Consider the following 21,001-nt stretch of genomic DNA (forward strand, 5'->3'; position numbering starts at 1 on the left):
GCAGGATGGTCTTCTAGCAGGATGGTCTTCTGCTAGAGTTAAGAGATATGCTGAAAAGAGGAACATAATCAATTAGAAAGTACTGACTGAGGGGCGTCTGGGTGGCTCAGTTTATTGAGCATCTGCCTTTCGCTCAGGCCGTGATCCCGGGGTCCTGGGATCGAGGCCTGCATCAGGCTCCCCACAGGGAGCCTGCTTCTCCCTCTGCCTGTGTCTCTCTTTATTCTCTCCCATGAATAAATAAATAATTTATTTTGAGGTCAAAATGGAAGTAGTTGGAAGTTCCTTTGTCAGGCTGAAGAAAAAAAAAAAACTTAGGACAAGAGCATGGGAGTCGGTGCTGATGTAGAGCACAGCAATCTGCCTCCAGTCCGAATCACTGGTCTGGCCCTCATCCGTCCCGGCCCCCTCTCTATTCTTCGTGTCTCTTTATGTCACAGCTTCGCTTCCATTCTTGCCCAGGCTTTACATTTACATTTTTACAACTACGTAAATGTCACCCCCAAGGGAGCCCATGGAGTATTTTACCCTTCTTGTACAGTTGGAATTCATAATTGTCTTGTGTTCCTTTGGCATAGTTTTCCAAACCCCCATGACTGTCTCATCCCTGCTATCTTGGGCAAGAGTATAGATGTGTTCTCAGGATTTTCAAACTCACTATGTATTGATCTGTTTCTTCTTCTTCTTGGCGACTCTCTTCTGGAGCCCTACCCCATTTATTCACTCATTCATTCATTCTGGAAACATCTGTGAGGGCCTGCCAGATGCCAGGCTCTGCTCTCAGCACTGGACATGTAGCAGTGCACATGTCAGAATCATCGCTCTCCTGGAGTTTACCCTGGAATTGGGGGAGACAGAGATAGCAATAAGTGTAAGAAAAAATACAACTTTAGAAGATAGTATGTTTTATAGGAAAAATTGAGCTTGATAAAATGGATTGGAAGGGCAGGCAGGGAGACATAATGAAATTCTAAATAGATGGTGGTGACTCCTCTGAGAGGTAGCATCTGAGTACCCTTGAAGAGAACAAGGGTATCTTGGGGCAGCACTTTCCAGCACTTTCCAGGATGGTCAGGGCAAAGGCCCTGCTGGGAGAAGATGCTATGTTGTGATGGGGGCCAGACAGGGACCAGGGGGACGGTGGCAGGCAGCAGGGTGAGTGGAGGGAGAGGTTGAGGGGCACAGCAGGGACTTCAGGAAATGCTATCCTGTAGGGCCTCATCGGCCATTGTAAGGACTTGATTTCACAAGTAAAATGGGCAACTTGAATTCTGAAAGGATGATGCCTTACTGGGTGTTCTGTCAAGAAGATCGCAAGGGGAGACTCAGGGAGACCCCTTAGGAGAGCACAGTGATCCTGGTAAGAAATAATGGTGGGCTGGACCAGAGTGTAAATAATACAGACGGTAGAGAGAGTGGTCAGCTTCTGGATAGATTTGGGAGTTAGACTAAGATCTCCTTGTGGACTGAGTGTGTGTATATGTGTGTGTGTATGTGTGTGTGTGTGTGTGTGTGTTAAAGACAGAGAGAGAGAGAGGCAGAGAGTGTACACACACAAGAGACTTGTCAAGGAGAACCCTCTTCTTGCTGCACTTCTGATGGGCAGCTCTCCAGGTCACCTGCAAGGTTGTCCTGAGGTCTATGTTTACACCATCCCAGAGATCCCTCTTCTCTTGGGGGGGATTCCTCATTTTCTGGGGACACTTCATCCTTACTTCATGGGAAGTAAGTTTTGAGATGTTGCAGGTCTTTTAATGCCCATATTTGTTGCAGAATAAAAGCTGAGTATGGAAATCTAGGTTGGAAACCATTTCACTCTGATCTTTTTTGAAGGTCTTGTTCCATTGACTTCTGGTTACCAGTGTTGCGTGTCCAAAGATACCTTTCACTCCAATTCTTATTCCTAAGTGACCTTATTTTCTTCTCTTTGAAAACCTTGAGAATTTTCTCCTTGGACCCAGTGTTCTAAGCCTTTACAATGAAAATTTTAGAAAAAAATTCACAATGAAAATTTCAGAAAAAAATTCTGCATTGCTGGATGTGCAGTGGATTCTTTCAAGCTAGAAATGCCATGTCCTTCGGTTTGAGGATGTCTGCCCCCTTGGGTTTCTCTATTCTTTCTAGAATTATTATTCAGGTATTGGCTTTCCTGGACTGGTTCTTTCTGAACACCACCAGGGAGTTTCCTAGTTCAAATTCTCCTGAAGAAAACAGAATTCACCCAACCAGCTCATCTAGTCAAGACAAGCCAGATTAGTCATGAACTGCCGAGCAGACAATGAATTGGTTTCCTTTGGCTTCACTTGGTTTAATCAGCTCTGGGTCATGTGACACCGAGCCACCACTCCTATGAGTTCCATTAGCAGGAGGATAGGCATTTGAGAACAGGCTTGTTTCATTAAGATAAAGCTAATTGCAAATATTCTTTGCTGTCAAATCTTATGTCAAGTAATGGGTTCTGGGTTTAAAAAAATATGGTTATGCTGTGTATATATATGTATATTTTTTGACTAGTAAATTGTAAAAACATTTTAAATATGACATACCATATTCTTTAGACATATATTCCAGATGGATCAAAGATTAAAGCATTTGAAGAAAGAAAAGACAAAAGAAAGAGAAAGAAAGAAATATATTAGAGGAAACACGGGTTAATAATTTTCAAACCATGATGTTGGAAAGATCTTACTAAGACTTGACAGTAAGAACAGAGACCATAAAGGAAAAGGAGGATAAATTTAACTATATAAACATTGAATATTTATGTTGAAAAAATTTCATAAAATGTAAAAAAAAAATAACCAGGAGGAAATTTGCAACACTTGACAAGCAGTTAGTATCCTTAAAATACTTGAAGGGTGGGATCCCTGGGTGGCGCAGCGGTTTGGCGCCTGCCTTTGGCCCAGGGCGCGATCCTGGAGACCCGGGATCGAATTCCACATCGGGCTCCCGGTGCATGGAGCCTGCTTCTCCCTCTGCCTGTGTCTCTGCCTCTCTCTCTCTCTGACTATCATAAATAAAAATAAAAAAAAAATACTTGAAGGGTGCTTACAAATTAGTAAGAAAATTCCGTAGAGGAATTGACAAAGCAAAACAGTCATTTCTTTTTTCTTAAAGATTTTATTTATTTATTCATGAGAGACACAGAAACAGAGAGGCAAGGACACAAGCAGAGGGAGAAACAGGCTGCCTATGAGGGGACCTGATGCAGGATTAGATTCCAGGACCCCAGGATCATGACCTGAGCTGAAGGCAGACACTCAACCACTGAGCCACCCAAGAGTCCCACAGGCATTTCTTAAGAGGAAATATACATAGTAGAAATGTGAGAAGAATTCAACCTTATGATAATGAATGTAAAGGATAAACAACATTGTTATAATTGTCAAAGCTTGAAATGGTTGATAAAAGTGTATTGGCAAAGAGAAAGACATTTCCTCTTTTTTATATTGGCCAGAATATAAATTGTTATATCGTTTTTTGGAAAAATAATTTATATAATCCTTATGTAATATGTCAAATACAAAGTGCTTAAGACTTTTTTTAAAAAATATTTTATTTATTTATTCATGAGAGACACAGAAAGAGAGAGAAACAGAGACACAGACCGAGGGAGAAGCAAGCTCCGTGCAGTAAGCCCGATGTGGGACTCGATCCAGGGACTCCAAGGATCACTCCCTGAGCCGAAGGCAGGAGCTAAACTGCTGAGCCACCCAGGGATCCCCAAGACATTCTTATTCAGAAATTATACCTCTAGGGATTTGGGTTAAGAAATGATTGTACAGGAGCACCTGGGTGGCTCAGTTGGTTAAACATCTGACTCTTGGTTTTGGCTCAGGTCATCATCTCAGGGTCCTGGGATCGAGCCCTACATCAGACTCCATGCTCATCAGGGAGTCTGCTTAAGGATTCTCTCTCCCTTTCCCTCTGCCCCTCCCCCTGCTCATTCTCTCTCTCTCTCTCTCTTCAATCAATCAATCAATCAATCAATCAATCTTAAAAAAGACATGTTTGTATAAATGTGAAAATATATGTACATAGATGATTAACCCTATGGTATTTGTGAGACTGAAGACATAATAGTTACCCAGATTGATAGCAGTTAAAGATTGATGAGACAAAATTTGGTACATAAACACAGTGGAGCCCTATGAGGTCATTAGAGGTGATGATGTCAATCCGTATTTATTGGCATGGAAAGGTCTCTACAATATGTGGTGGATGGAATGAAACAGTTTATAAAGTACAAGTAAAGGATGATCCTATTAATATGGCTAGATACGTTTTAGTGAAGCTGAGTGTCTCTAGAACATAAGTTCCAGGGATCCCTGGGTGGCGCAGCGATTTGGCGCCTGCCTTTGGCCCAGGGCATGATCCTGGAGACCCGGGATCGAATCCCACGTCGGGCTCCCGGTGCATGGAGCCTGCTTCTCCCTCTGCCTGTGTCTCTGCCTCTCTCTCTCTCTCTGTGTGACTATCATAAATAAATAAAAATTTAAAAAAAAAAAAAGAACATAAGTTCCATAAGGACAGGCCTTGTGTTCCTCACTGCCGTGCCTTAGCATCTGGAACCGCACCTGGTACTTTGCAACCATGTAATAAATCTGTTGAATCCATGAATAAAAGGTGTTTAGGAAGTTCTTCATCAAAAGTTTAACATGATGGTGTGCTTGTAATGTTTTTCTGTGTTCTTTATATTATCATTTGAGGTGTCTTCAGAAAGCTTAATTTTACCAAAACAAGTGAATCACAAAATATGTATGGTATAGGGGGGCACCTGGGTGGCTCAGTCAGTTAAGCATCTGCCCTTGGCTCAGGTCATGATTGGCGGGTCCTGGGATAGAGCCCCGTATGGGGTTCCCTGCTCAGCATGGAGCCTGCTTCTCCTTCTCCCTCCTCCCCCCACCCCCTGCCTTGCACTCTCTCTCAAAGAAATAAAATCTTAAAAAAAAAAAAAAAAAAAGAAAAAAAGAAAAAAAGAAAAAAAAAAGTGTGGCATAATGCTCACTGCTGGCAAGAATGTGGCAGTCCCAAATGTTTCACTGGCTGTACAAACTGGCTCAACTCTTTTGGAAAACCTTGTGATATGAAATATTTAAAACTCACAAAACGTTCCTACCATTTGTCTATTAAACCTGCACGGGAGTGTATGCGTAGGAAAAGAACTGCAGTATCAGATGACCTGTGATGTTCATCTCAGGTTTTTTTAAAAAATATTTTATTTATTTATTCATGAGAGACACAGAGAGATTGAGAGGCAGAGACACAGGCGGAGGGAGAAGCAGGCTCCATGCAAGGGAGCCTGATGCAGGACTCGATCCCGCGTCTCCAGGATCACGCCCTGGGCTGCAGGCAGGCGCCAAACGGCTGAGCCACCCGGGGATCCCCGATGATGATGTTTTCAAGAATTTCAAAAGCCTGCCCGCCCCTAGACGTTTATGAGCAGAATGATGGACCAGCTAAGCGTGGAGCGAGGGAGCGGGTCCGGGAGTCGGCCAGAGCCCGGATCCTGGCACCGAGCGAGGGAAAGCCACACGGGGGCACCGGCGCGCGGGCCGGGGCGGGCGGTCCAAGCACGTCCAGCAGGGGGCGCTGCCGGCGGAGGCCCACCCGGGGCCGGCCGGAAGCCGGGCCGGAGGCGGCCGGGCGCCGTCGCGACTCCTCCCGCTTCCGCTTCCGCTTCCGCTGCCGCAGACGCCGCGGCCCCGCGCCGAGCAGCAGTACGCCGAGCCGCAGTCCGCGCCGCCGCCGCGATGCCGCTGGAGAACCTGGAGGAGGAGGGTCTGCCCAAGAACCCCGACCTGCGCATCGCGCAGCTGCGCTTCCTGCTCAGCCTGCCCGAGCACCGCGGGGACGCGGCCGTGCGCGACGAGCTGATGGCGGCCGTGCGCGACAACAGTGAGGCCCGCGGGAGCGCCGAGTCAGCGGCCTAGGCCTGGGCTGGCCCCGGGGCGGGGGGGGGGGGCGGCCGGGCGGGGGGGCGGCTCTGGCCGTGCGGGCCTCCCCGGCAGGCGGTGCCCGGGCTGCCCGGACGGGAGCGGGGAGCCGTGTGCGCGGAGGCCGGAGGCCGGAGGGCGGGGGGGCGCCGGCGCCGCCCGTGGGTAAGTCGGGGCCGCCCTCTCTCTGGCTCTCAGACATGGCTCCCTACTACGAAGCCCTGTGCAAATCCCTCGACTGGCAGCTGGACACGGACCTGCTCAGTAAAATGAGGAAGGCCAACGAGGAAGAGTTGAAACGTTTGGACGAGGAGCTGGAAGACGCGGAGAAGAACCTGGGGGAGAGCGAGATCCGGGACGCCATGATGGCCAAGGCCGAGTACCTGTGCCGCGTCGGCGACAAGGTGAGTGAGTGGCCGTGGCGCGCGTCTCCGTGGGACTGCGCCCGCCAGCGACGCCTCGCGCGGAACACCGGCTTCCAGGGGCGCCTGCTTCTCCCTCCTCCCGATCAGGCGCTCGGTCTCTACTAAATAAATAGCTTTTTTTTTTTTTTTTTAAAGATTTTGTTTATTCATTAGAGAGAGAGAGAGAGAGAGGGAGGGGGGAGGGAGGCAGGCTCCATGCAGGGAGCCCAACGCAGGACTCGATCCCGGGTCTCCAGGATCACGCCCTGGGCTGAAGGCGGTGCTAAACCGCTGAGCCACCCGCGCTGCCCAAATAAATAACTTTTTTTTTTTTTTAAGATTTTATTTATTTATTCATGACTCAGAGACACACACACACAGAGAGAGAGAGAGAGAGAGAGAGGGGCAGAGACACAGGCAGAAGGAGAAGCAGGCTCCATGCAGGGAGCCAGATGCGGGACTCTATGTGGGTCTCCAGGATCACACCCCGGGTGGAAGGCAGACTCTTAACCACTGAGTCACCCAGGCTGCCAAATAAATGACTTTTTTTTTTTTTTTTTTTTTTAAGATTTTGTTTGTTTACTCAGAGAGAGAGGCAGACACATAGGCAGAGGGAAAAGCAGGCTCCATGCAGAGAGCCAGATGTGGGACTCGATCACGGGTCTCCAGGATCAGGCCCTGGGCTCAACTGCTGAGCCACCAGGCGTCCCCAATAAATAACATCTTTAAGAAAAAATTTATTTTAAAAAAAAATTTAAAAATTACCTTCTTTTTAAAAAATAATTGCAGAGATAATGTGCTCACCTGGCCTAATGCAGCAGCACAAAAATGAGTGACGAAAAAGTCGGGTTTCTTGCTACTCCCTCCCCTCCCCCCTTCTGGCCAGGTGCGTGTGTTCTGTGCTGTGTCCACGCCAGTAAGAACTTAAGGGCACTTGCAGAGATTTTTGTTGGTTTCCTGCTGTTACAAAGGTGGGATCATTCTCAGTGGTGCACACTTTTCTCACCTTGGTGGGAAGCATTGCTTCTGCTGAATTTGAAGAATTATTTCTACAAGTAATAGTCTCATTATAAGAAACTAAACATTACAGATAATGCTGAAGTTCTACTTGATTTTTATTTTCTAGCACCTCAAGGTAACCTTTTAGTTTTATTGTACATTTACAAGCACATAAATTAGGTAGTATTGTGTTTTTAAAAATTGTTTTTAGGGGCACCCAGCTGGCTTGGTCAGAGGAGCTTGTGACCCCTTGGTCTTGGAGTCATGGCTGTGAGCCCTTTGTGGATATTACTTTCAAAACAAACAAGCACCAAAAAAGTTTTGTTTTTTTTAAAGTGAGACCATACTGTACTTATGTGGTCCCATTTACTTTTTCATGCAGCATTGTATCAGGATCTTTCCACGTTAATGTACATAAATCTTGCTGATTCTGGTTAACTGCTAGCTAGTAGTCCGTTGTAGGGCTGTGCCAGTTTGCTTAACCTCTTCAGCTGTTGATGGACACGTAGGTTTGTTTTCAGCTGTATTTGCTTGTACAAGACACTTCTGCAGAAATTTGATTGAATGTGTCTCCTGGGAGATAAATGCTAATGTTCTCTAGGGTATATTCTGGGAAATTCAATTGGTGGGACAAGGTTATGATCTCAGGTTGGTGAGATTGAGCCCCACAACCCCACGACTCACTTTGCACTCAGTGGGGACTCAGCTTGAGGATTCTCTCTCTCTCCTATATATATTCTTGCAAATGAATGAATAAATCTTAAAAAGAAAACAGCTACTAGTTTGTGTGGTTTTCTTGGATTTGAGGAATTTCAACAAGGACGCGCTTGAGTCAGCCTTAGGAGTTATAAATTGGTGATGTGCCCATGTCATTTTCCATGTTTATTAAGTTGCATTTTTCTAAAAAGAAGAGCTTTCTTTTTTTATTCCTGTTTACTCTCATCTGAGATATATTATTTACTGTTACCTAATGGATTTTTATCATTCACTGTGTTACCACTGATCACAGTCATTACCCTTTCATGGTGCTCATCTTGTTACAGGCGTGTTAGTGGGAGCTCCTTCAAGAAGGCTTCTTTGTTGGACATCTCCTTGGTCTTCCTTATTTTCTCATACAGCTGGCTATTATAGGCTCACCTGTTATTTTTACTCTCCAAACCTGGAATCCTCCATTTCTCCAAGGATCTTTGGTTTTAGTGTGTGGGGGGAGGTGTATTTAGAAATGAAGATCTGTGTGCCAGCTGTGCCCATTACTGTCTTGCGAGCCCATATTACTTATGAGGTGTAACTTCTATAAAACAAACCCAGACGCATACTAAGTATTACATAGTCAAATGATTTTATTCATGTTTGTGTTTTTTAAAGCAATAGGAACATTTTATTCTACATACTTTGACATACCAGTGTGTTTAAATCCACCTTTGTATTCTCATAGTCAGTGACTAAGAGAAAAAAATGCTGAATATGTGGAAGAAAGAATGTTGAAACTATTATGAATAGATTGTGAATGTTTTTCGTATATTATTTTTTAGAATGTTAAGTATATGCTTAGGTATGTCTGATGTATTTTTTATATTTTATACAAGTGGAGAGAAAAGTATAATGAATCCCCATGCAGTGGTTCCCTGCTTCCACAGTTATCAGTTCATGGGTATCTTATTTTATCCCAACTCCTACGTTTTCCCTGTATCTCTTCCTAAGAGAATTCCAGACAGCTGATAGTGTTTGAAACTTTTAACCTTTTCTCACCCGTTGCCTTGGTTCTCTTGACAGGATGGTGCTCTGACAGCCTTTCGCAAGACATATGACAAAACTGTGGCTCTGGGTCACCGTCTGGATATTGTGTTCTATCTTCTTAGGATTGGATTATTTTATATGGACAATGATCTCATCACACGAAACACAGAAAAGGCCAAAAGGTATATTTTTAATGATGGCGATATATTCCCTATAAATTACACTAAAAAAAAAAAAACCAATATAAGAAATTGGCTTGTTTTATTTACAACTAGTAAATTAGGTCAGATAATTGATGTGCTTATTTAGTAAAATATTTTCTTTAAATATTTTCTTGTAGCTCAAGTTGTTTTCTGTTTGAAAATAACACAAAACTTTTAAAAAGTGGCCTTGTCAGTTTCTAGATTGTGACCTTACTATTTTTTATTTATAGCTTAATAGAGGAAGGAGGAGATTGGGACAGGAGAAACCGCCTAAAAGTTTATCAAGGTCTTTATTGTGTGGCTATTCGTGATTTCAAACAGGCAGCTGAACTCTTCCTTGACACAGTTTCAACATTCACATCCTATGAACTTATGGATTATAAGACCTTTGTGACTTACACGGTCTATGTCAGCATGATTGCTTTAGAAAGACCAGATCTCAGGGAAAAGGTAATGACTAAATCTTTAATACTTCTATTTAGAAATTACTCTATGTTTTTCTAACCTAAATAAACATGAAAGTGTACATTTGGGGTTTTTTTGTTTGTTTTTTTTTTATTTGTAGGTGATTAAAGGAGCCGAGATCCTTGAGGTGCTGCACAGCCTTCCAGCGGTCCGGCAATACCTATTTTCACTCTATGAGTGTCGTTACTCTGTTTTCTTCCAGTCTTTAGGTAAGGATAGAGCTGCTCATTTCAGTGATCTGTCTTAATTCTGATCCTGTATGCAGATAACAAAGATGACTCTTCACATCTGTGACAAATATACTGTGCAAGTCTTTGCTGCAGGTCTTTGGTTAGTGTGGCTAAATGTTTTGCCCCCCCCCTTTTTTTTTAGAAGAGGGGCTTAGCGGGGATCCCTGGGGTGGCTCAGCGGTTTAGTGCCTGCCTTCGGCTGACAGTATGATTCTGGAGTCCAGGATCGAATCCCACATCAGGCTCCCTGCTGGAGCGTGCTTCTCCCTCTGCCTAGGTCTCTGCCTCTCTCTCTCTCTCTGGGTTTCTCATGAATAAATAAAATCTTAAAAAAAGAAGAAGAGGGGGTTAGCAGACTGTGACTTGTTTTTATATGGCCCGAGAGGTAAGATTGATGTTTACACTGTTAAAGGTTTATTTAAAAAAATATTTTTTCTAAGATTTTTTTATTTTAGTGAGCAGGGGGAGGGGCAGAAGGAGAGGGAGATAGAGAATCTCAAGCAGCCTCCATAATGAATGTGGAGGCAGATATGGGACTCGATCTCAGGACCCTGAGATAATGACTTGAGCAGAAACAAAGAGACTCTTAACCAACTGAGCCAGCCAAGCACCCTCGTGCATATTCTGTTTTTAAGCAGGTTTTTGCCTGTGTTTAAGGAGTGCTTACTCCATGCATAAAAGGCTGCTTCATGAGAATTCATACTATCCCTCTGTATGTGGGAAGAAGGCCCTTTAGGCATGATGAGTCACCTGCTTGGCCTCATCTCATATTTATACACAGGTGCATTTGCACATGAGATCATATTGCAGAATTGTTCATCCTTTTTTATGCTTGCTGCTCGCCTGGTCATTACTCTGCTCAGATGTGGGGCTCTTACCTTCTTCCTTCAGTCAGAATGAATCCCTTCCCTGCATTCCTGGGGAGCTTTTATTTTATGCCTCCCCTTTTTATTGAGATATAAATTACATAAAGTTCACTGGTTTCAAGTGTAAAATTTGGTGGCCTTATATCTTGAGGTTGTGCAGTCATCATCACTAATTCCTGAACATATTCACTGCAAAAAGGAAATCTGTACCCATTGAGCAGTCAGTTCCCATTCCTCCCCCAGCTACCACTGGTCTATCTCCATGGATTTGCATCTTCTTACTCTGACAACCGATATGAATGGCATCATATCTTTGTGGCATTTTGTGCCTGGTTTCTTTTCCCTAACACTTCCATGGGTCCTCTGTTGTGGCATGTATTAGTGCTCCATGTAGTTTTTACAGATGATGCTCCATTGTATGGATATACCACATTTTTTTTTTTTTTAAGATTCATTTATTCATGAGAGACACAGTGAGAGAGAGAGACACAGGCAGAGGAAGAAGCAGGCTCCATGCAGGGAGCCGGACACGGGACTCGATCTCGGGTCTCCAGGATCAGGCCCTGGGCCGAAGGCGGTGTTAAACTGCTGAGCTACCTGGGCTGCTCAATACACCAACATTTTAAAAATCCCTTTATCCATTGATGGATATCTGGGTTGTCTCCCCTTTCTCGCTGTATAGAACACTTGGGTACTTTTTGTGTAGACCTATGGTTTCAGTTCTCTTGGGTGTGTATATATTTAGTAGTGGAGCTGCTGGGTCATATGGTAATGCCTCGATTAACTTTTTGAGGAACTGCTAACCTGTTTTCCAAAGCAGTTACACCCCACCAGCAGTGTGTGTGAGTTTGTCTCTTCACATCCCGTGCTTGTTGTGTCTTTGATTATAGGCATCTTGGTGGGTGTGAAGTGGTATCTGGTGGTTTTGATTGACATTTCTCTGACTCATCTCTATGATGTTGAACTTCCTTTGTGTGCTTTTTGGTCAGATGCCCCATTTTTAAAATAGTGCATTATTTTGTGATTCTGTCTTAACAGTTTGTCCCTTCTCCTAACTGGTATTGGGAGCAGAATGTTTTTTGTTTTTTTAAACTTCATAACGAACTTGACACTAGCTCATTGCCTGTATATTATTGAGTGCTTGTGCAAATCTGTTGTATTAATTACATAATTTAAAACTGAGGGGAAAAAATGGTATCCTTGTATATGAAATTCATGGCTTTGGGAAACCTTTGAATTGTTAAGGTATTAACCTCTTCCTACTCTTCCCATTTCTGATAGCAATCTTTTATTTGAACATGATGGATGAAATTTTTCTTTCTACCAAATTTATGTTTCTCAGAAATTTTAAATGCAGAAGACAGGATAGTTAGGTTTTCTTTATGACAGTCATCATTATTCATATCATTTATTCCCTCTAGTGTAGGGAGACCTGTAGGGTTTACTTCCTTTTTTTTTTTTTTGGTTTACTTTTGTAAGCCCTTTTCCTTCCCCAAATAGTTGTAGTATGTGTACTTTAATATATTTCATTTGAAAAAGGGAACTGCATCCTTTCCTAGGTAAAACCCGATTGCTTTGAAAATTAAAAATAAATTGAAAAAGTCCTGCTCCCAGATCTATAACACGTTTGCTCACAGAATTCTTCCAGAGATGATAACCATTTTGAAATTTTGTTATGTATTTATCCAAACCTTTTGTTCATTTAAACGTGCTTTAAGAAATGGAAAACAATATACCAAAAAACCCAAGGTTATATGTACACATGGAAAAATTTTACCCAGTGTCCTATAAAGACGACAAAGGCTCTTTGGTAACTAGTGATTGCCAGGGTTCTTTTCTCTAGAGGTGACTCCCACTATCAAGTTTCAGGCGTGTCCTTCAGGGACATTTGTATCCGGAGATACAAGCACGTAACACCATTAAACATATGTGGGTGTATTTTACATGCTGTTTTCCAGGTAGCTTTTCTCTCTTCATAATATAATGCAAATATTGTTTCATGACTATAAAAATAGTCATTGAGTCAGTAAGTATTTTTAAGTAGCTGTCATGTATCAGACACGGTCTATGTAGTGGCAGATCAAACAGGTGGAGTTCCTTGGAGCTTCTAGTTATCCTTTTAAAAGACCTTCTACTATTTCAGTGTGTTGGATGTGCCAGAATTTAGACTTTACTGCTAAAAAAATGTTATTTTTCTCCTTTGTGAGCAACTTTGTTTTGAACATTGCCTTATAATTCATCTTTTCTACTTCCACTTACTTCCTTAGGAAAACCAAGAAGGTGAATTTTACAAAGTGCAAATACATTATATCTTGATCACCGTTGCCCTCCAGAAATATTGTGCTAATTTACATTTGCACAATTTTTTAATTGAAGTGTCAGCTTCGGGTGTACAACACAGCAATTTGATGTTTATATATATTATAAAATGATTACCTTATAACCTAGTTACCAGCTGTCACCATACAAAGATCATACCTTACTGACTATATTCCATATTGTATAATACATTCCGTGATTTATTTTTATGTATAGTTCCAGTTTCTCTCAATTTACATCAGTTCTTTTTAAAGATTTTATTTTTAAGTAATCTCTACACTCAGTGTGGGACTCAAACTCATGACCTTAGGATCAATAATCACCTGCTCCTCTGACTGAGGCAGGCGCCCTTCAATTTACATCATTTGAAGAGAGCCTTTCCCCTACCAATCTGAGAGGAGAAAAATAATATTTTACTCATTTCTTGCTTGTTTCCAAGGATAGTTTTTATTGAGTCTTTTTTTAATGGCACATAAGTGATAGAAGAGTTTTATGTTCGGCTTATGAATGTGACATCCTGACCATGACCAAGAAACATTTTTCTTCCCATTCTCTTCCATAGGTTTTCTTATTTTTTTTCCCCCAGTTTATTGAGATTTGACAGATAAAATTGTAGAAGTTTAAGCTGTACAGCATAATGACTTGATATTTATGTATTTCTTTTATCATTTGTGAGGAGCATCATCTCATTTTTAAGGCCATCAGTTTCCATGTTGCTAAACCATGTGTTTCCTTACTTACGTTTTTTGATGTTGACCAACCTCTGCATCTTGCCACAACTTCATTCTCTTGAACAGTAACACACCCTTATTTTCCCCAGACATAACACATCCTTTGTTGTGACTGCCTCAGACTTGGTCATTGCCCTTGTCACCATCTTCATTTTGTCTTCAAATACAACTGGATGGCAGTGATTACTAAATTCATGTCTCCAGCCCCAAACTTTCCAGGGAGTGCCAGACTAATGCCTAAATGTTTCCTTGGTATCTTCATTGGATGTCTGATAGGTGAATCCACTTTATCACTGAAATCTCCCTTGCCCTGCCCTAAGTAAAAAGTCTGCAAAACCAGAAAACATAACAAAAATTCTTCTCCAGGGATTTGCTTCTTGTTAAAGCCAGAAACACAAGTATATTTTTTATCTTGCTCACCTTCCACATCCCTGTAGCTATCCCCTTGCTGCATTATACTGTATCTGTCATCTTTTCTGGGGCTGAGCCTGGCTCTTACTGACTTGAGACTTTACAGTATTTGCATTGCTCTGTACCTCCTGCTGTTTGGCTCCTCAGAGATCTTCCCTATCCACTCCAATCCAGGGGAAGGCTTCCTCCTGGTCCTCATGTTACTCTTTTATTTCCTATGCAGAAATTTGTTACTAAGAGTATCTTGTTTATTCATTTATCTCTGCTCTTTGAAATTTAGTTTCTGTGGCAGCAGTGATCTTGTCTTTTGGCTTACTGCCATATCCTATTAAGAGCAATGATACATAGTAGTTATTTAGTAAAGTAATTTGTATTTCTGTGTATTGCTCATCAGTATCCTCTGAGTTTTACCATTCAGGCTTTTTCTTAGTGATTTCTAAGAGCTGTCTATAATCAAGGCTGTTAATTCTTACATTATAAATATGTTCTCCACCTTATCCCTTATAATTTGTCATCTTCATTGCAGCTATTGTGGAACAGGAAATGAAAAAGGACTGGCTTTTTGCTCCTCATTATCGATACTATGTAAGAGAAATGAGAATCCATGCATATAGCCAGCTGCTGGAATCGTATAGGTCACTGACTCTTGGCTATATGGCGGAAGCCTTTGGTGTTGGCGTGGAATTCATCGATCAGTAAGTTTAAATAATATTACGTTAATATATCATTAGAACAATCATTTGTCATCTCTGCCTTCATGATGTGCCCCCTTTTATTGACAGATGGGGAAACCGAGTTGTAGAATGGTTAAGTGATTTTACAAAAGGGCATCAAGTGAGTTAACACAATAGTGTTCTGTCCCTTTTTTCTGGACTGCACCGCTGCCATGGTAAAGAGTCCTAAGGTCATATTTTCTCTGGTAAGGCTTTCATTGGTTTTGGTTGCTGCTGCGGTTCTGGTCACGTTATTTGTTAAAGATGGGACTTTTAGCCTTTAATCAGTGATTCATTAAATACTAACCCATTACTGTATGGTTGGCATTGTTTTAGGTTCCTGTCGTCATGGTCTTTAATATTTGATAGTCTTTATATGGGGATAATTAGCAACTAAACAAATATATAAGGTAATTTTGGATAGAAATGAATCTCTGGAGATTATAAAATGAAATAGAAAGATACATGGCTGCAGTGTATTGGTAGCGGCTGGAGAAGGACAGTTGTGGGAAAGTCAGGCAGTTGTATATTTGTGCAGAGCCTGGTAGGCCATGGTACGGAGCTTGGGTTTTAATCTAGGTCCTTTGGAAAGCCACTGAAGGATTTTAAGCATGAGTGATATGATTTCATGCTGTATCTTTACAGACTGCAAGGGGACAGGGGGATTAGTTGGGCTGTTCAGTACAGTAGCTGATGGAAGAGATACCATGGTGGCTTCTAGGGTGGTGGCAGTGCAGTGTGGGAGAAGTACATATTCAGAATGAGCATACCTTGGAGTCATTGAATTGGACTGAAGTGCCAGAGAAATAGATCCACAGATGCTGCCTTGTGGGCCTTTAGACCGGATGTTGTTGCATTTCTAAGGCTTCTGTAAGAGGCTAAAAAAAAAAGTGCTTTCCCAATGGAAGAAGTGGCACAGATAAATATAGGACTATGTTTTTCAAACCAGTAGTCTAGTTGTATTGGATAGAGTGTGTTGCGGTATATACAGGAACTGAGACAAGCAGTGTTTTAAATGCCAGGCTAAGGAGTTAAGCAACTTGTGTAGAGTCTCGTCAAAAGCCTCAAGTCTGGTGAGGCTAGGCATGGGCAGCAGGAGTTGTGCTGTCAGCATCCGTATACCCACAGTCAGGCTCTTAGAGTGGGATGGGTGTCGTCCTACTAATCTCAGCAGAGGGCATTCTTGCATCAGAGTTTGTCTCTAGAAGCTTGTTTGTAAGTCAGAGCCCTTTCAGAGGTTTCCCCATTTTAGGTTTGGGTGGGATTAGGAAGGCTACTGATGGTTAAATCTTGTCTGATTCTGTCTGAACCTCAGCCCCAGAATAATAGTTGCAAATGAGTTAGCAGCTCCCTGTGGAAATGGAACTATTTAAGTGACAGGAAAATGAACACAAGTTTAGAAAGCCACTCAGTATATAACTCAAAAACAGTTGAAAATTGGATCCAGATATATTTTGATGGAGAATATAACTATGTTTTAAGTGTTTGCTAGTTTAGGATGACTTCTAGCTTAAAATCTTCCAAAAGCATAACTTTTTTGTCTTTCAAGATTTTTGAAACTCATAACCAGATATTCCAAAATTATACATACCCTTACTAAAAACATTTAATGCTTTTTCATTCTGTAAGTAATAAGAATTAGTTCCTTTTCATAGAATTTTTTTTTTCATTGACACAGCTAGTACAGAAGGCGTAGTGGGTCATTCACCACGGACTACCAGGGGCAATTAGGATACTTGATATTTCTAAAGCACAAATCTAAGTAACACACTTTCTCATCCATGGATATTTGTCTCTGACCTTCAACACTGTACAATGGGATTTCCTTACAGCTCGGAATTTTAGTGAAATTGATCTTTTTTGTGTATGTACTTTTTTTTTTTTTTTTTATGATAGTCACACACAGAGAGAGAGAGAGGCAGAGACACAGGCAGAGGGAGAAGCAGGCTCCATGCACCGGGAGCCCGACGTGGGATTCGATCCCGGGTCTCCAGGATCGCGCCCTGGGCCAACGGCAGGCGCTAAACCGCTGTGCCACCCAGGGATCCCTACTTTGTGTTTTAATGAGCCATTTGTCTGGTTTGTTGGTTTCTTTTTTTTTTTTTTTTTTGCAAGCTTTTCTTGCATAGTTTCTAGGATTTGTTATAATTAGGTTGCTTCAAAACTAAGTGAGCCCTTTCCCCTGGATTTTGTTAGAAATTTGTTTAGGATTTAGTCTCTTTTTATTGGTGTTTATGTGCTAGGATCCAGATGTTTTACTATCTGGGAGAGTAGTGATTTTTATGTTAAAGGCATCATCTTTCCATTTAATCTCTTTGGTAGCATCGTAAAGTCTTCATACAGTTTTTAAAAATATTTTATGTATTCATGAGAGAGAGAAAGAGACAGCAGGCTCCATGCAGGGAGCCCGATGTGGAACCCGATCCAGAGTTTCTAGGATCACACCCTGGGCTGAAGGCAGGTGCTAAACCGCTGAGCCACCCAAGCATCCCCTTATTCTTCAGTCTTAAAGTAATTTGGAAGCTTTTTTTCCTTCCATGTTCTGAAGGATTTTGAACTCCTATCATGAGGTGACCCCCCCCACACACACCCAAGATATCTTATTTTTCTGCCTCCAAGTTTTTCTCTGAAGCTCTAAAGATGTGCTTATGAATGATTTCATTCTTTGACACCTACACTCAGTATGAATTTGCTGCTTTTTCCAGTAAGTGATTTTAATCTCTTGGGATGATCCCACAGATCCTGCAGTGTGCCAGCAAAGATCTTCTCAGCTGCTGCATAGTCAAGAGTGCAGGCTGGAAGCCAGCTAAATGGTTACCTTGAGAGAGTGGAAGCATGTATTTAGTGCACTATGTTTTTTAAGAATTTTGTATAAGGCTCACACTAATGCCCTTTTCCCCTCCTCTTAATTATAGGGAGCTCTCCAGATTTATTGCTGCAGGGAGACTACACTGCAAAATAGATAAAGTTAATGAAATAGTGGAGACCAACAGGTACTGCTAAGTTTGTGTGTCATTTGTGTCTTAGAATAAGGGGCATTCTTAAGTGTTGTCTTTTAAAAGTAGGTCAGTTCTTGTTATGGAATAATGTGACTGGTAAATAATTCATTTTTTCTTGTATTTATTTATAGACCTGATAGCAAGAACTGGCAGTACCAAGAAACTATCAAGAAAGGAGATCTTCTACTAAACAGAGTTCAAAAACTTTCCAGAGTAATTAATATGTAAAACCATGTAAACAAGGGATTTCATTTAGAGATAACCATTTGGAATTTTTATAGCTTACTTTACCCAGTTCAGCTGAATAAATACTGCATTTCAATTTACTTTTTTCTTATTAATATATATATATACCTTTTAAAGATGGGGTCCGGAAATATTAAAATTATGTCACTTTTATGTCATTTGAACATCTCTGGCTTACTCAGAGACTGTAGTGCCTGGGTTCAAATCCGAACAGTAAAACAGGGACAAGTCTCTTGAATTTTAGAAGTATAGTAGTCCATAACTAAACACAGTGTCTCCCACTTAGTACAATACAATGGAGGCTCACATAACCCTGGATTCCAGAATCTACCGAAAAAAAACAAACCTATGTCAATAGTAGCAGTGGGATCTTTTTTCCCCAACAAACCACCACAGTAAGAGAAACAAAGTTGTTCCTTGTTTTTCTCTTAAGTGTAAGCTCAGTGAGTCAAATGGGAATAAGTGCTAGGAAAAAAGAAATCTAAAACCAGATAAAGGAGACAGTGAAGTAGGGTGTGATGGGTTGTTACAGAAGGCCTCTGCAAAGGTGACATTTAGAAGGATATCTGGGAGAAGGAGAGAAAGTCACTGCAGGTTTTAAGCAGAGGAAAGGCCTGATTTGACTTACCTTTTTAAGTGTCACTGGCTGCAGGAGATGCCTGATACTGGTGTCATGGACCCGGGGGGGCAGCTGGGTTTGCTGCAAGATTAGAATGGGGGAGAGGGTGAGAAAAAGTCTGGGATGATCCCAGGCTTTTGGATCCTGACTCTGACACACAAGTTTTGGTGGAGCTGAGTTAGATGGGAAATGGCAATTTTACTGTAGAAGGAAGGGGGGAGAGAAGTATGCTCTTTTTAGTTTACATGGTGTTTTAGTTATATGCTGATTGGAATCATTTGTTAACATCAGAGAAGAAAACCTCTTAGTCCATGGAAAATAATTTGATACAATTCAACATTCATTCATGACAAAAGCCTACGTAGACTAGAAATAAGGCTAGGAAATCAAAGCACGATTGCCAAGGACACCCTTAATGGCAGCGTGTTGGCAGGATTACCTCAATTATCCTCAGGATGGTACTGCAGGAGGGGCTGTGGGATGATGACCTGCCAAGGAAAGCAACGTGCCTGGAGCTGTGCACTGAGCGGTTTCCTGCAGGCGCAGAAAGTGCTGCATATGCCTTAAGCATTTAGGAATATCCACTTACGCATTTCCAAAACTGCTTATGTATCAAAAACTTTAACAATGATCCACTATAATTTCTTAAAGAAAATGTGACTATAAGGACTCTACAGACTTGTGATCCTGAAAATCCGGGCAATTTGTTAAATCCAAGTCATTGAAAACTCTTTGCGTTCCTTGTGTCCATTTAAAAATTACAAGAGTTGTTCCTAGCAAATTGACTCATTGTAGTTCACACTAAAGGGAAAAAAGTAGGAGTGAAATGTCAGTTTCTTAAAACAGGCTTTTCCCTGGACTCCCACCTCTAAGACCATTGGGACCGAAGCAGTCACAGAGCAATTCTGGCTTTTCATTCAAGGCTTAGGCTTACTCTTGGTTTAGACAGGAAATTCTCAAAACTCTCCCCTGGGTTGCTTAAAATGTACTTGACTTTATTTTTCTTTCACTATTTCAGCCCAACTGCCTTTAATTAATAGGTGAAGATGACAGGGTAAGAGAAGCTAAAAGAAACAAGTGCTATCCATTCCCAGTGCATGATAGGAAAACTGAAAACTGAGGAGTTGATAAAGATCTAGTAGAATAAAATACAAAGGAAACTACGGTTTTGAGGTGAGGGAGTCCCATTTTTTGCATTTTTCTGAAAAATAAGCTAACTGCAAAAAAATTGAAGATTTTTCAGAAATTGAAAAAAGGTGGTTGCTTTGTGGTTCCACCTGGCATGGATAGCTACTGTCAACATTTTGATGCTCTCCACATTTAATCCTAGGCATATGTAGTTTTTAATACAAAACTGGAGTCTGTTACACATTGTTAATAAGTTATTCTATGTAATCACAAATCCCAGGGGAACACTGTTAACTTCAAAGTATCAGCTTGGAGGTGAAAATAAAGTTAGAATCCAACATAGGCTTTTTAAATGAAGCCATATGGAATGGGGGACATAGCACTTACACTAAAGCTAGAAAAACCAAATTTTGGTCCTAGCTCTCCCCACACCTGCCTGATGCTGGGAGAAATGAGGCTTATGCAGTTAGTTCGCCATTGTGAAACACTACTAAAGCACTACACACGAAAGCAGTATACCACAGCATGTATGTCTTAGCACACTGAATGTTAGTAGAAAGGCTCCTGTCACATGACATAAATTGGGCCACCTCAGCCAGCTTGTATAGGATAAGCTGAAAATTTGAGGTTTTTTGTATTTGATCTGGAGATTAAACAGGTTTTTAACAAATACACGTTCATTACATAATTATGGAATGCTGTCTGCTTTATGGACGGGTAGAGTATTTTAAACCCGATAAAAGCCTTGTCAGAAATTTTAGGTCCAGGCCCATGGTTCCCACAGGTGGGGATCAAAAAGCTCAAAAAACCAAAGCCAGGAGGGCGAACGATGCCTCCTAAGGACACAAAGTTGCATAGTGGTTGCCTACAAGCCCTCCCTTCCCCCAGTTAGTTTTCAAGATAAACACTCATTTTTGGTCATCATCTGAAAACTAAAAATCAGCTATCCAGCTTCTGTGGAATAAGGGACAGATTAGGCTGACTCTGGGCTCCAT

At 41.7% G+C, this 21,001-nt stretch overlaps 1 protein-coding gene across 1 annotated transcript; it reads left to right on the plus strand.

Moving 5' to 3' along the window:
* Nucleotides 1-5,679: 5,679 nt before the first annotated feature.
* Nucleotides 5,680-18,339, plus strand: PSMD6 (proteasome 26S subunit, non-ATPase 6). Its single transcript, XM_055344465.1, has 8 exons — nucleotides 5,680-5,898; nucleotides 6,135-6,340; nucleotides 9,113-9,258; nucleotides 9,510-9,729; nucleotides 9,845-9,953; nucleotides 14,828-14,996; nucleotides 17,930-18,007; nucleotides 18,145-18,339. Exons 1-8 carry the CDS (start codon nucleotides 5,754-5,756, stop codon nucleotides 18,239-18,241), a joined length of 1,170 nt encoding a protein of 389 aa, XP_055200440.1. The 5' UTR covers nucleotides 5,680-5,753; the 3' UTR covers nucleotides 18,242-18,339.
* The last annotated feature ends 2,662 nt before the right edge of the window (nucleotides 18,340-21,001 follow it).

Source organism: Nyctereutes procyonoides, unplaced genomic scaffold (genome assembly GCF_905146905.1).
Source record: "Nyctereutes procyonoides isolate TBG_1078 unplaced genomic scaffold, NYPRO_anot_genome, whole genome shotgun sequence".
NCBI lineage: Eukaryota > Metazoa > Chordata > Mammalia > Carnivora > Canidae > Nyctereutes > Nyctereutes procyonoides.

Bases quoted from the DNA above. Each gene is read 5' to 3' on its own strand.
- PSMD6 (XM_055344465.1), top strand. From the start codon at position 5,754: ATGCCGCTGGAGAACCTGGAGGAGGAGGGTCTGCCCAAGAACCCCGAC. The intron at 9,730-9,844 runs GTAATGACTAAA...TTTTATTTGTAG, and splicing joins GACCAGATCTCAGGGAAAAG to GTGATTAAAGGAGCCGAGAT. The intron at 14,997-17,929 runs GTAAGTTTAAAT...TCTTAATTATAG, and splicing joins GGCGTGGAATTCATCGATCA to GGAGCTCTCCAGATTTATTG.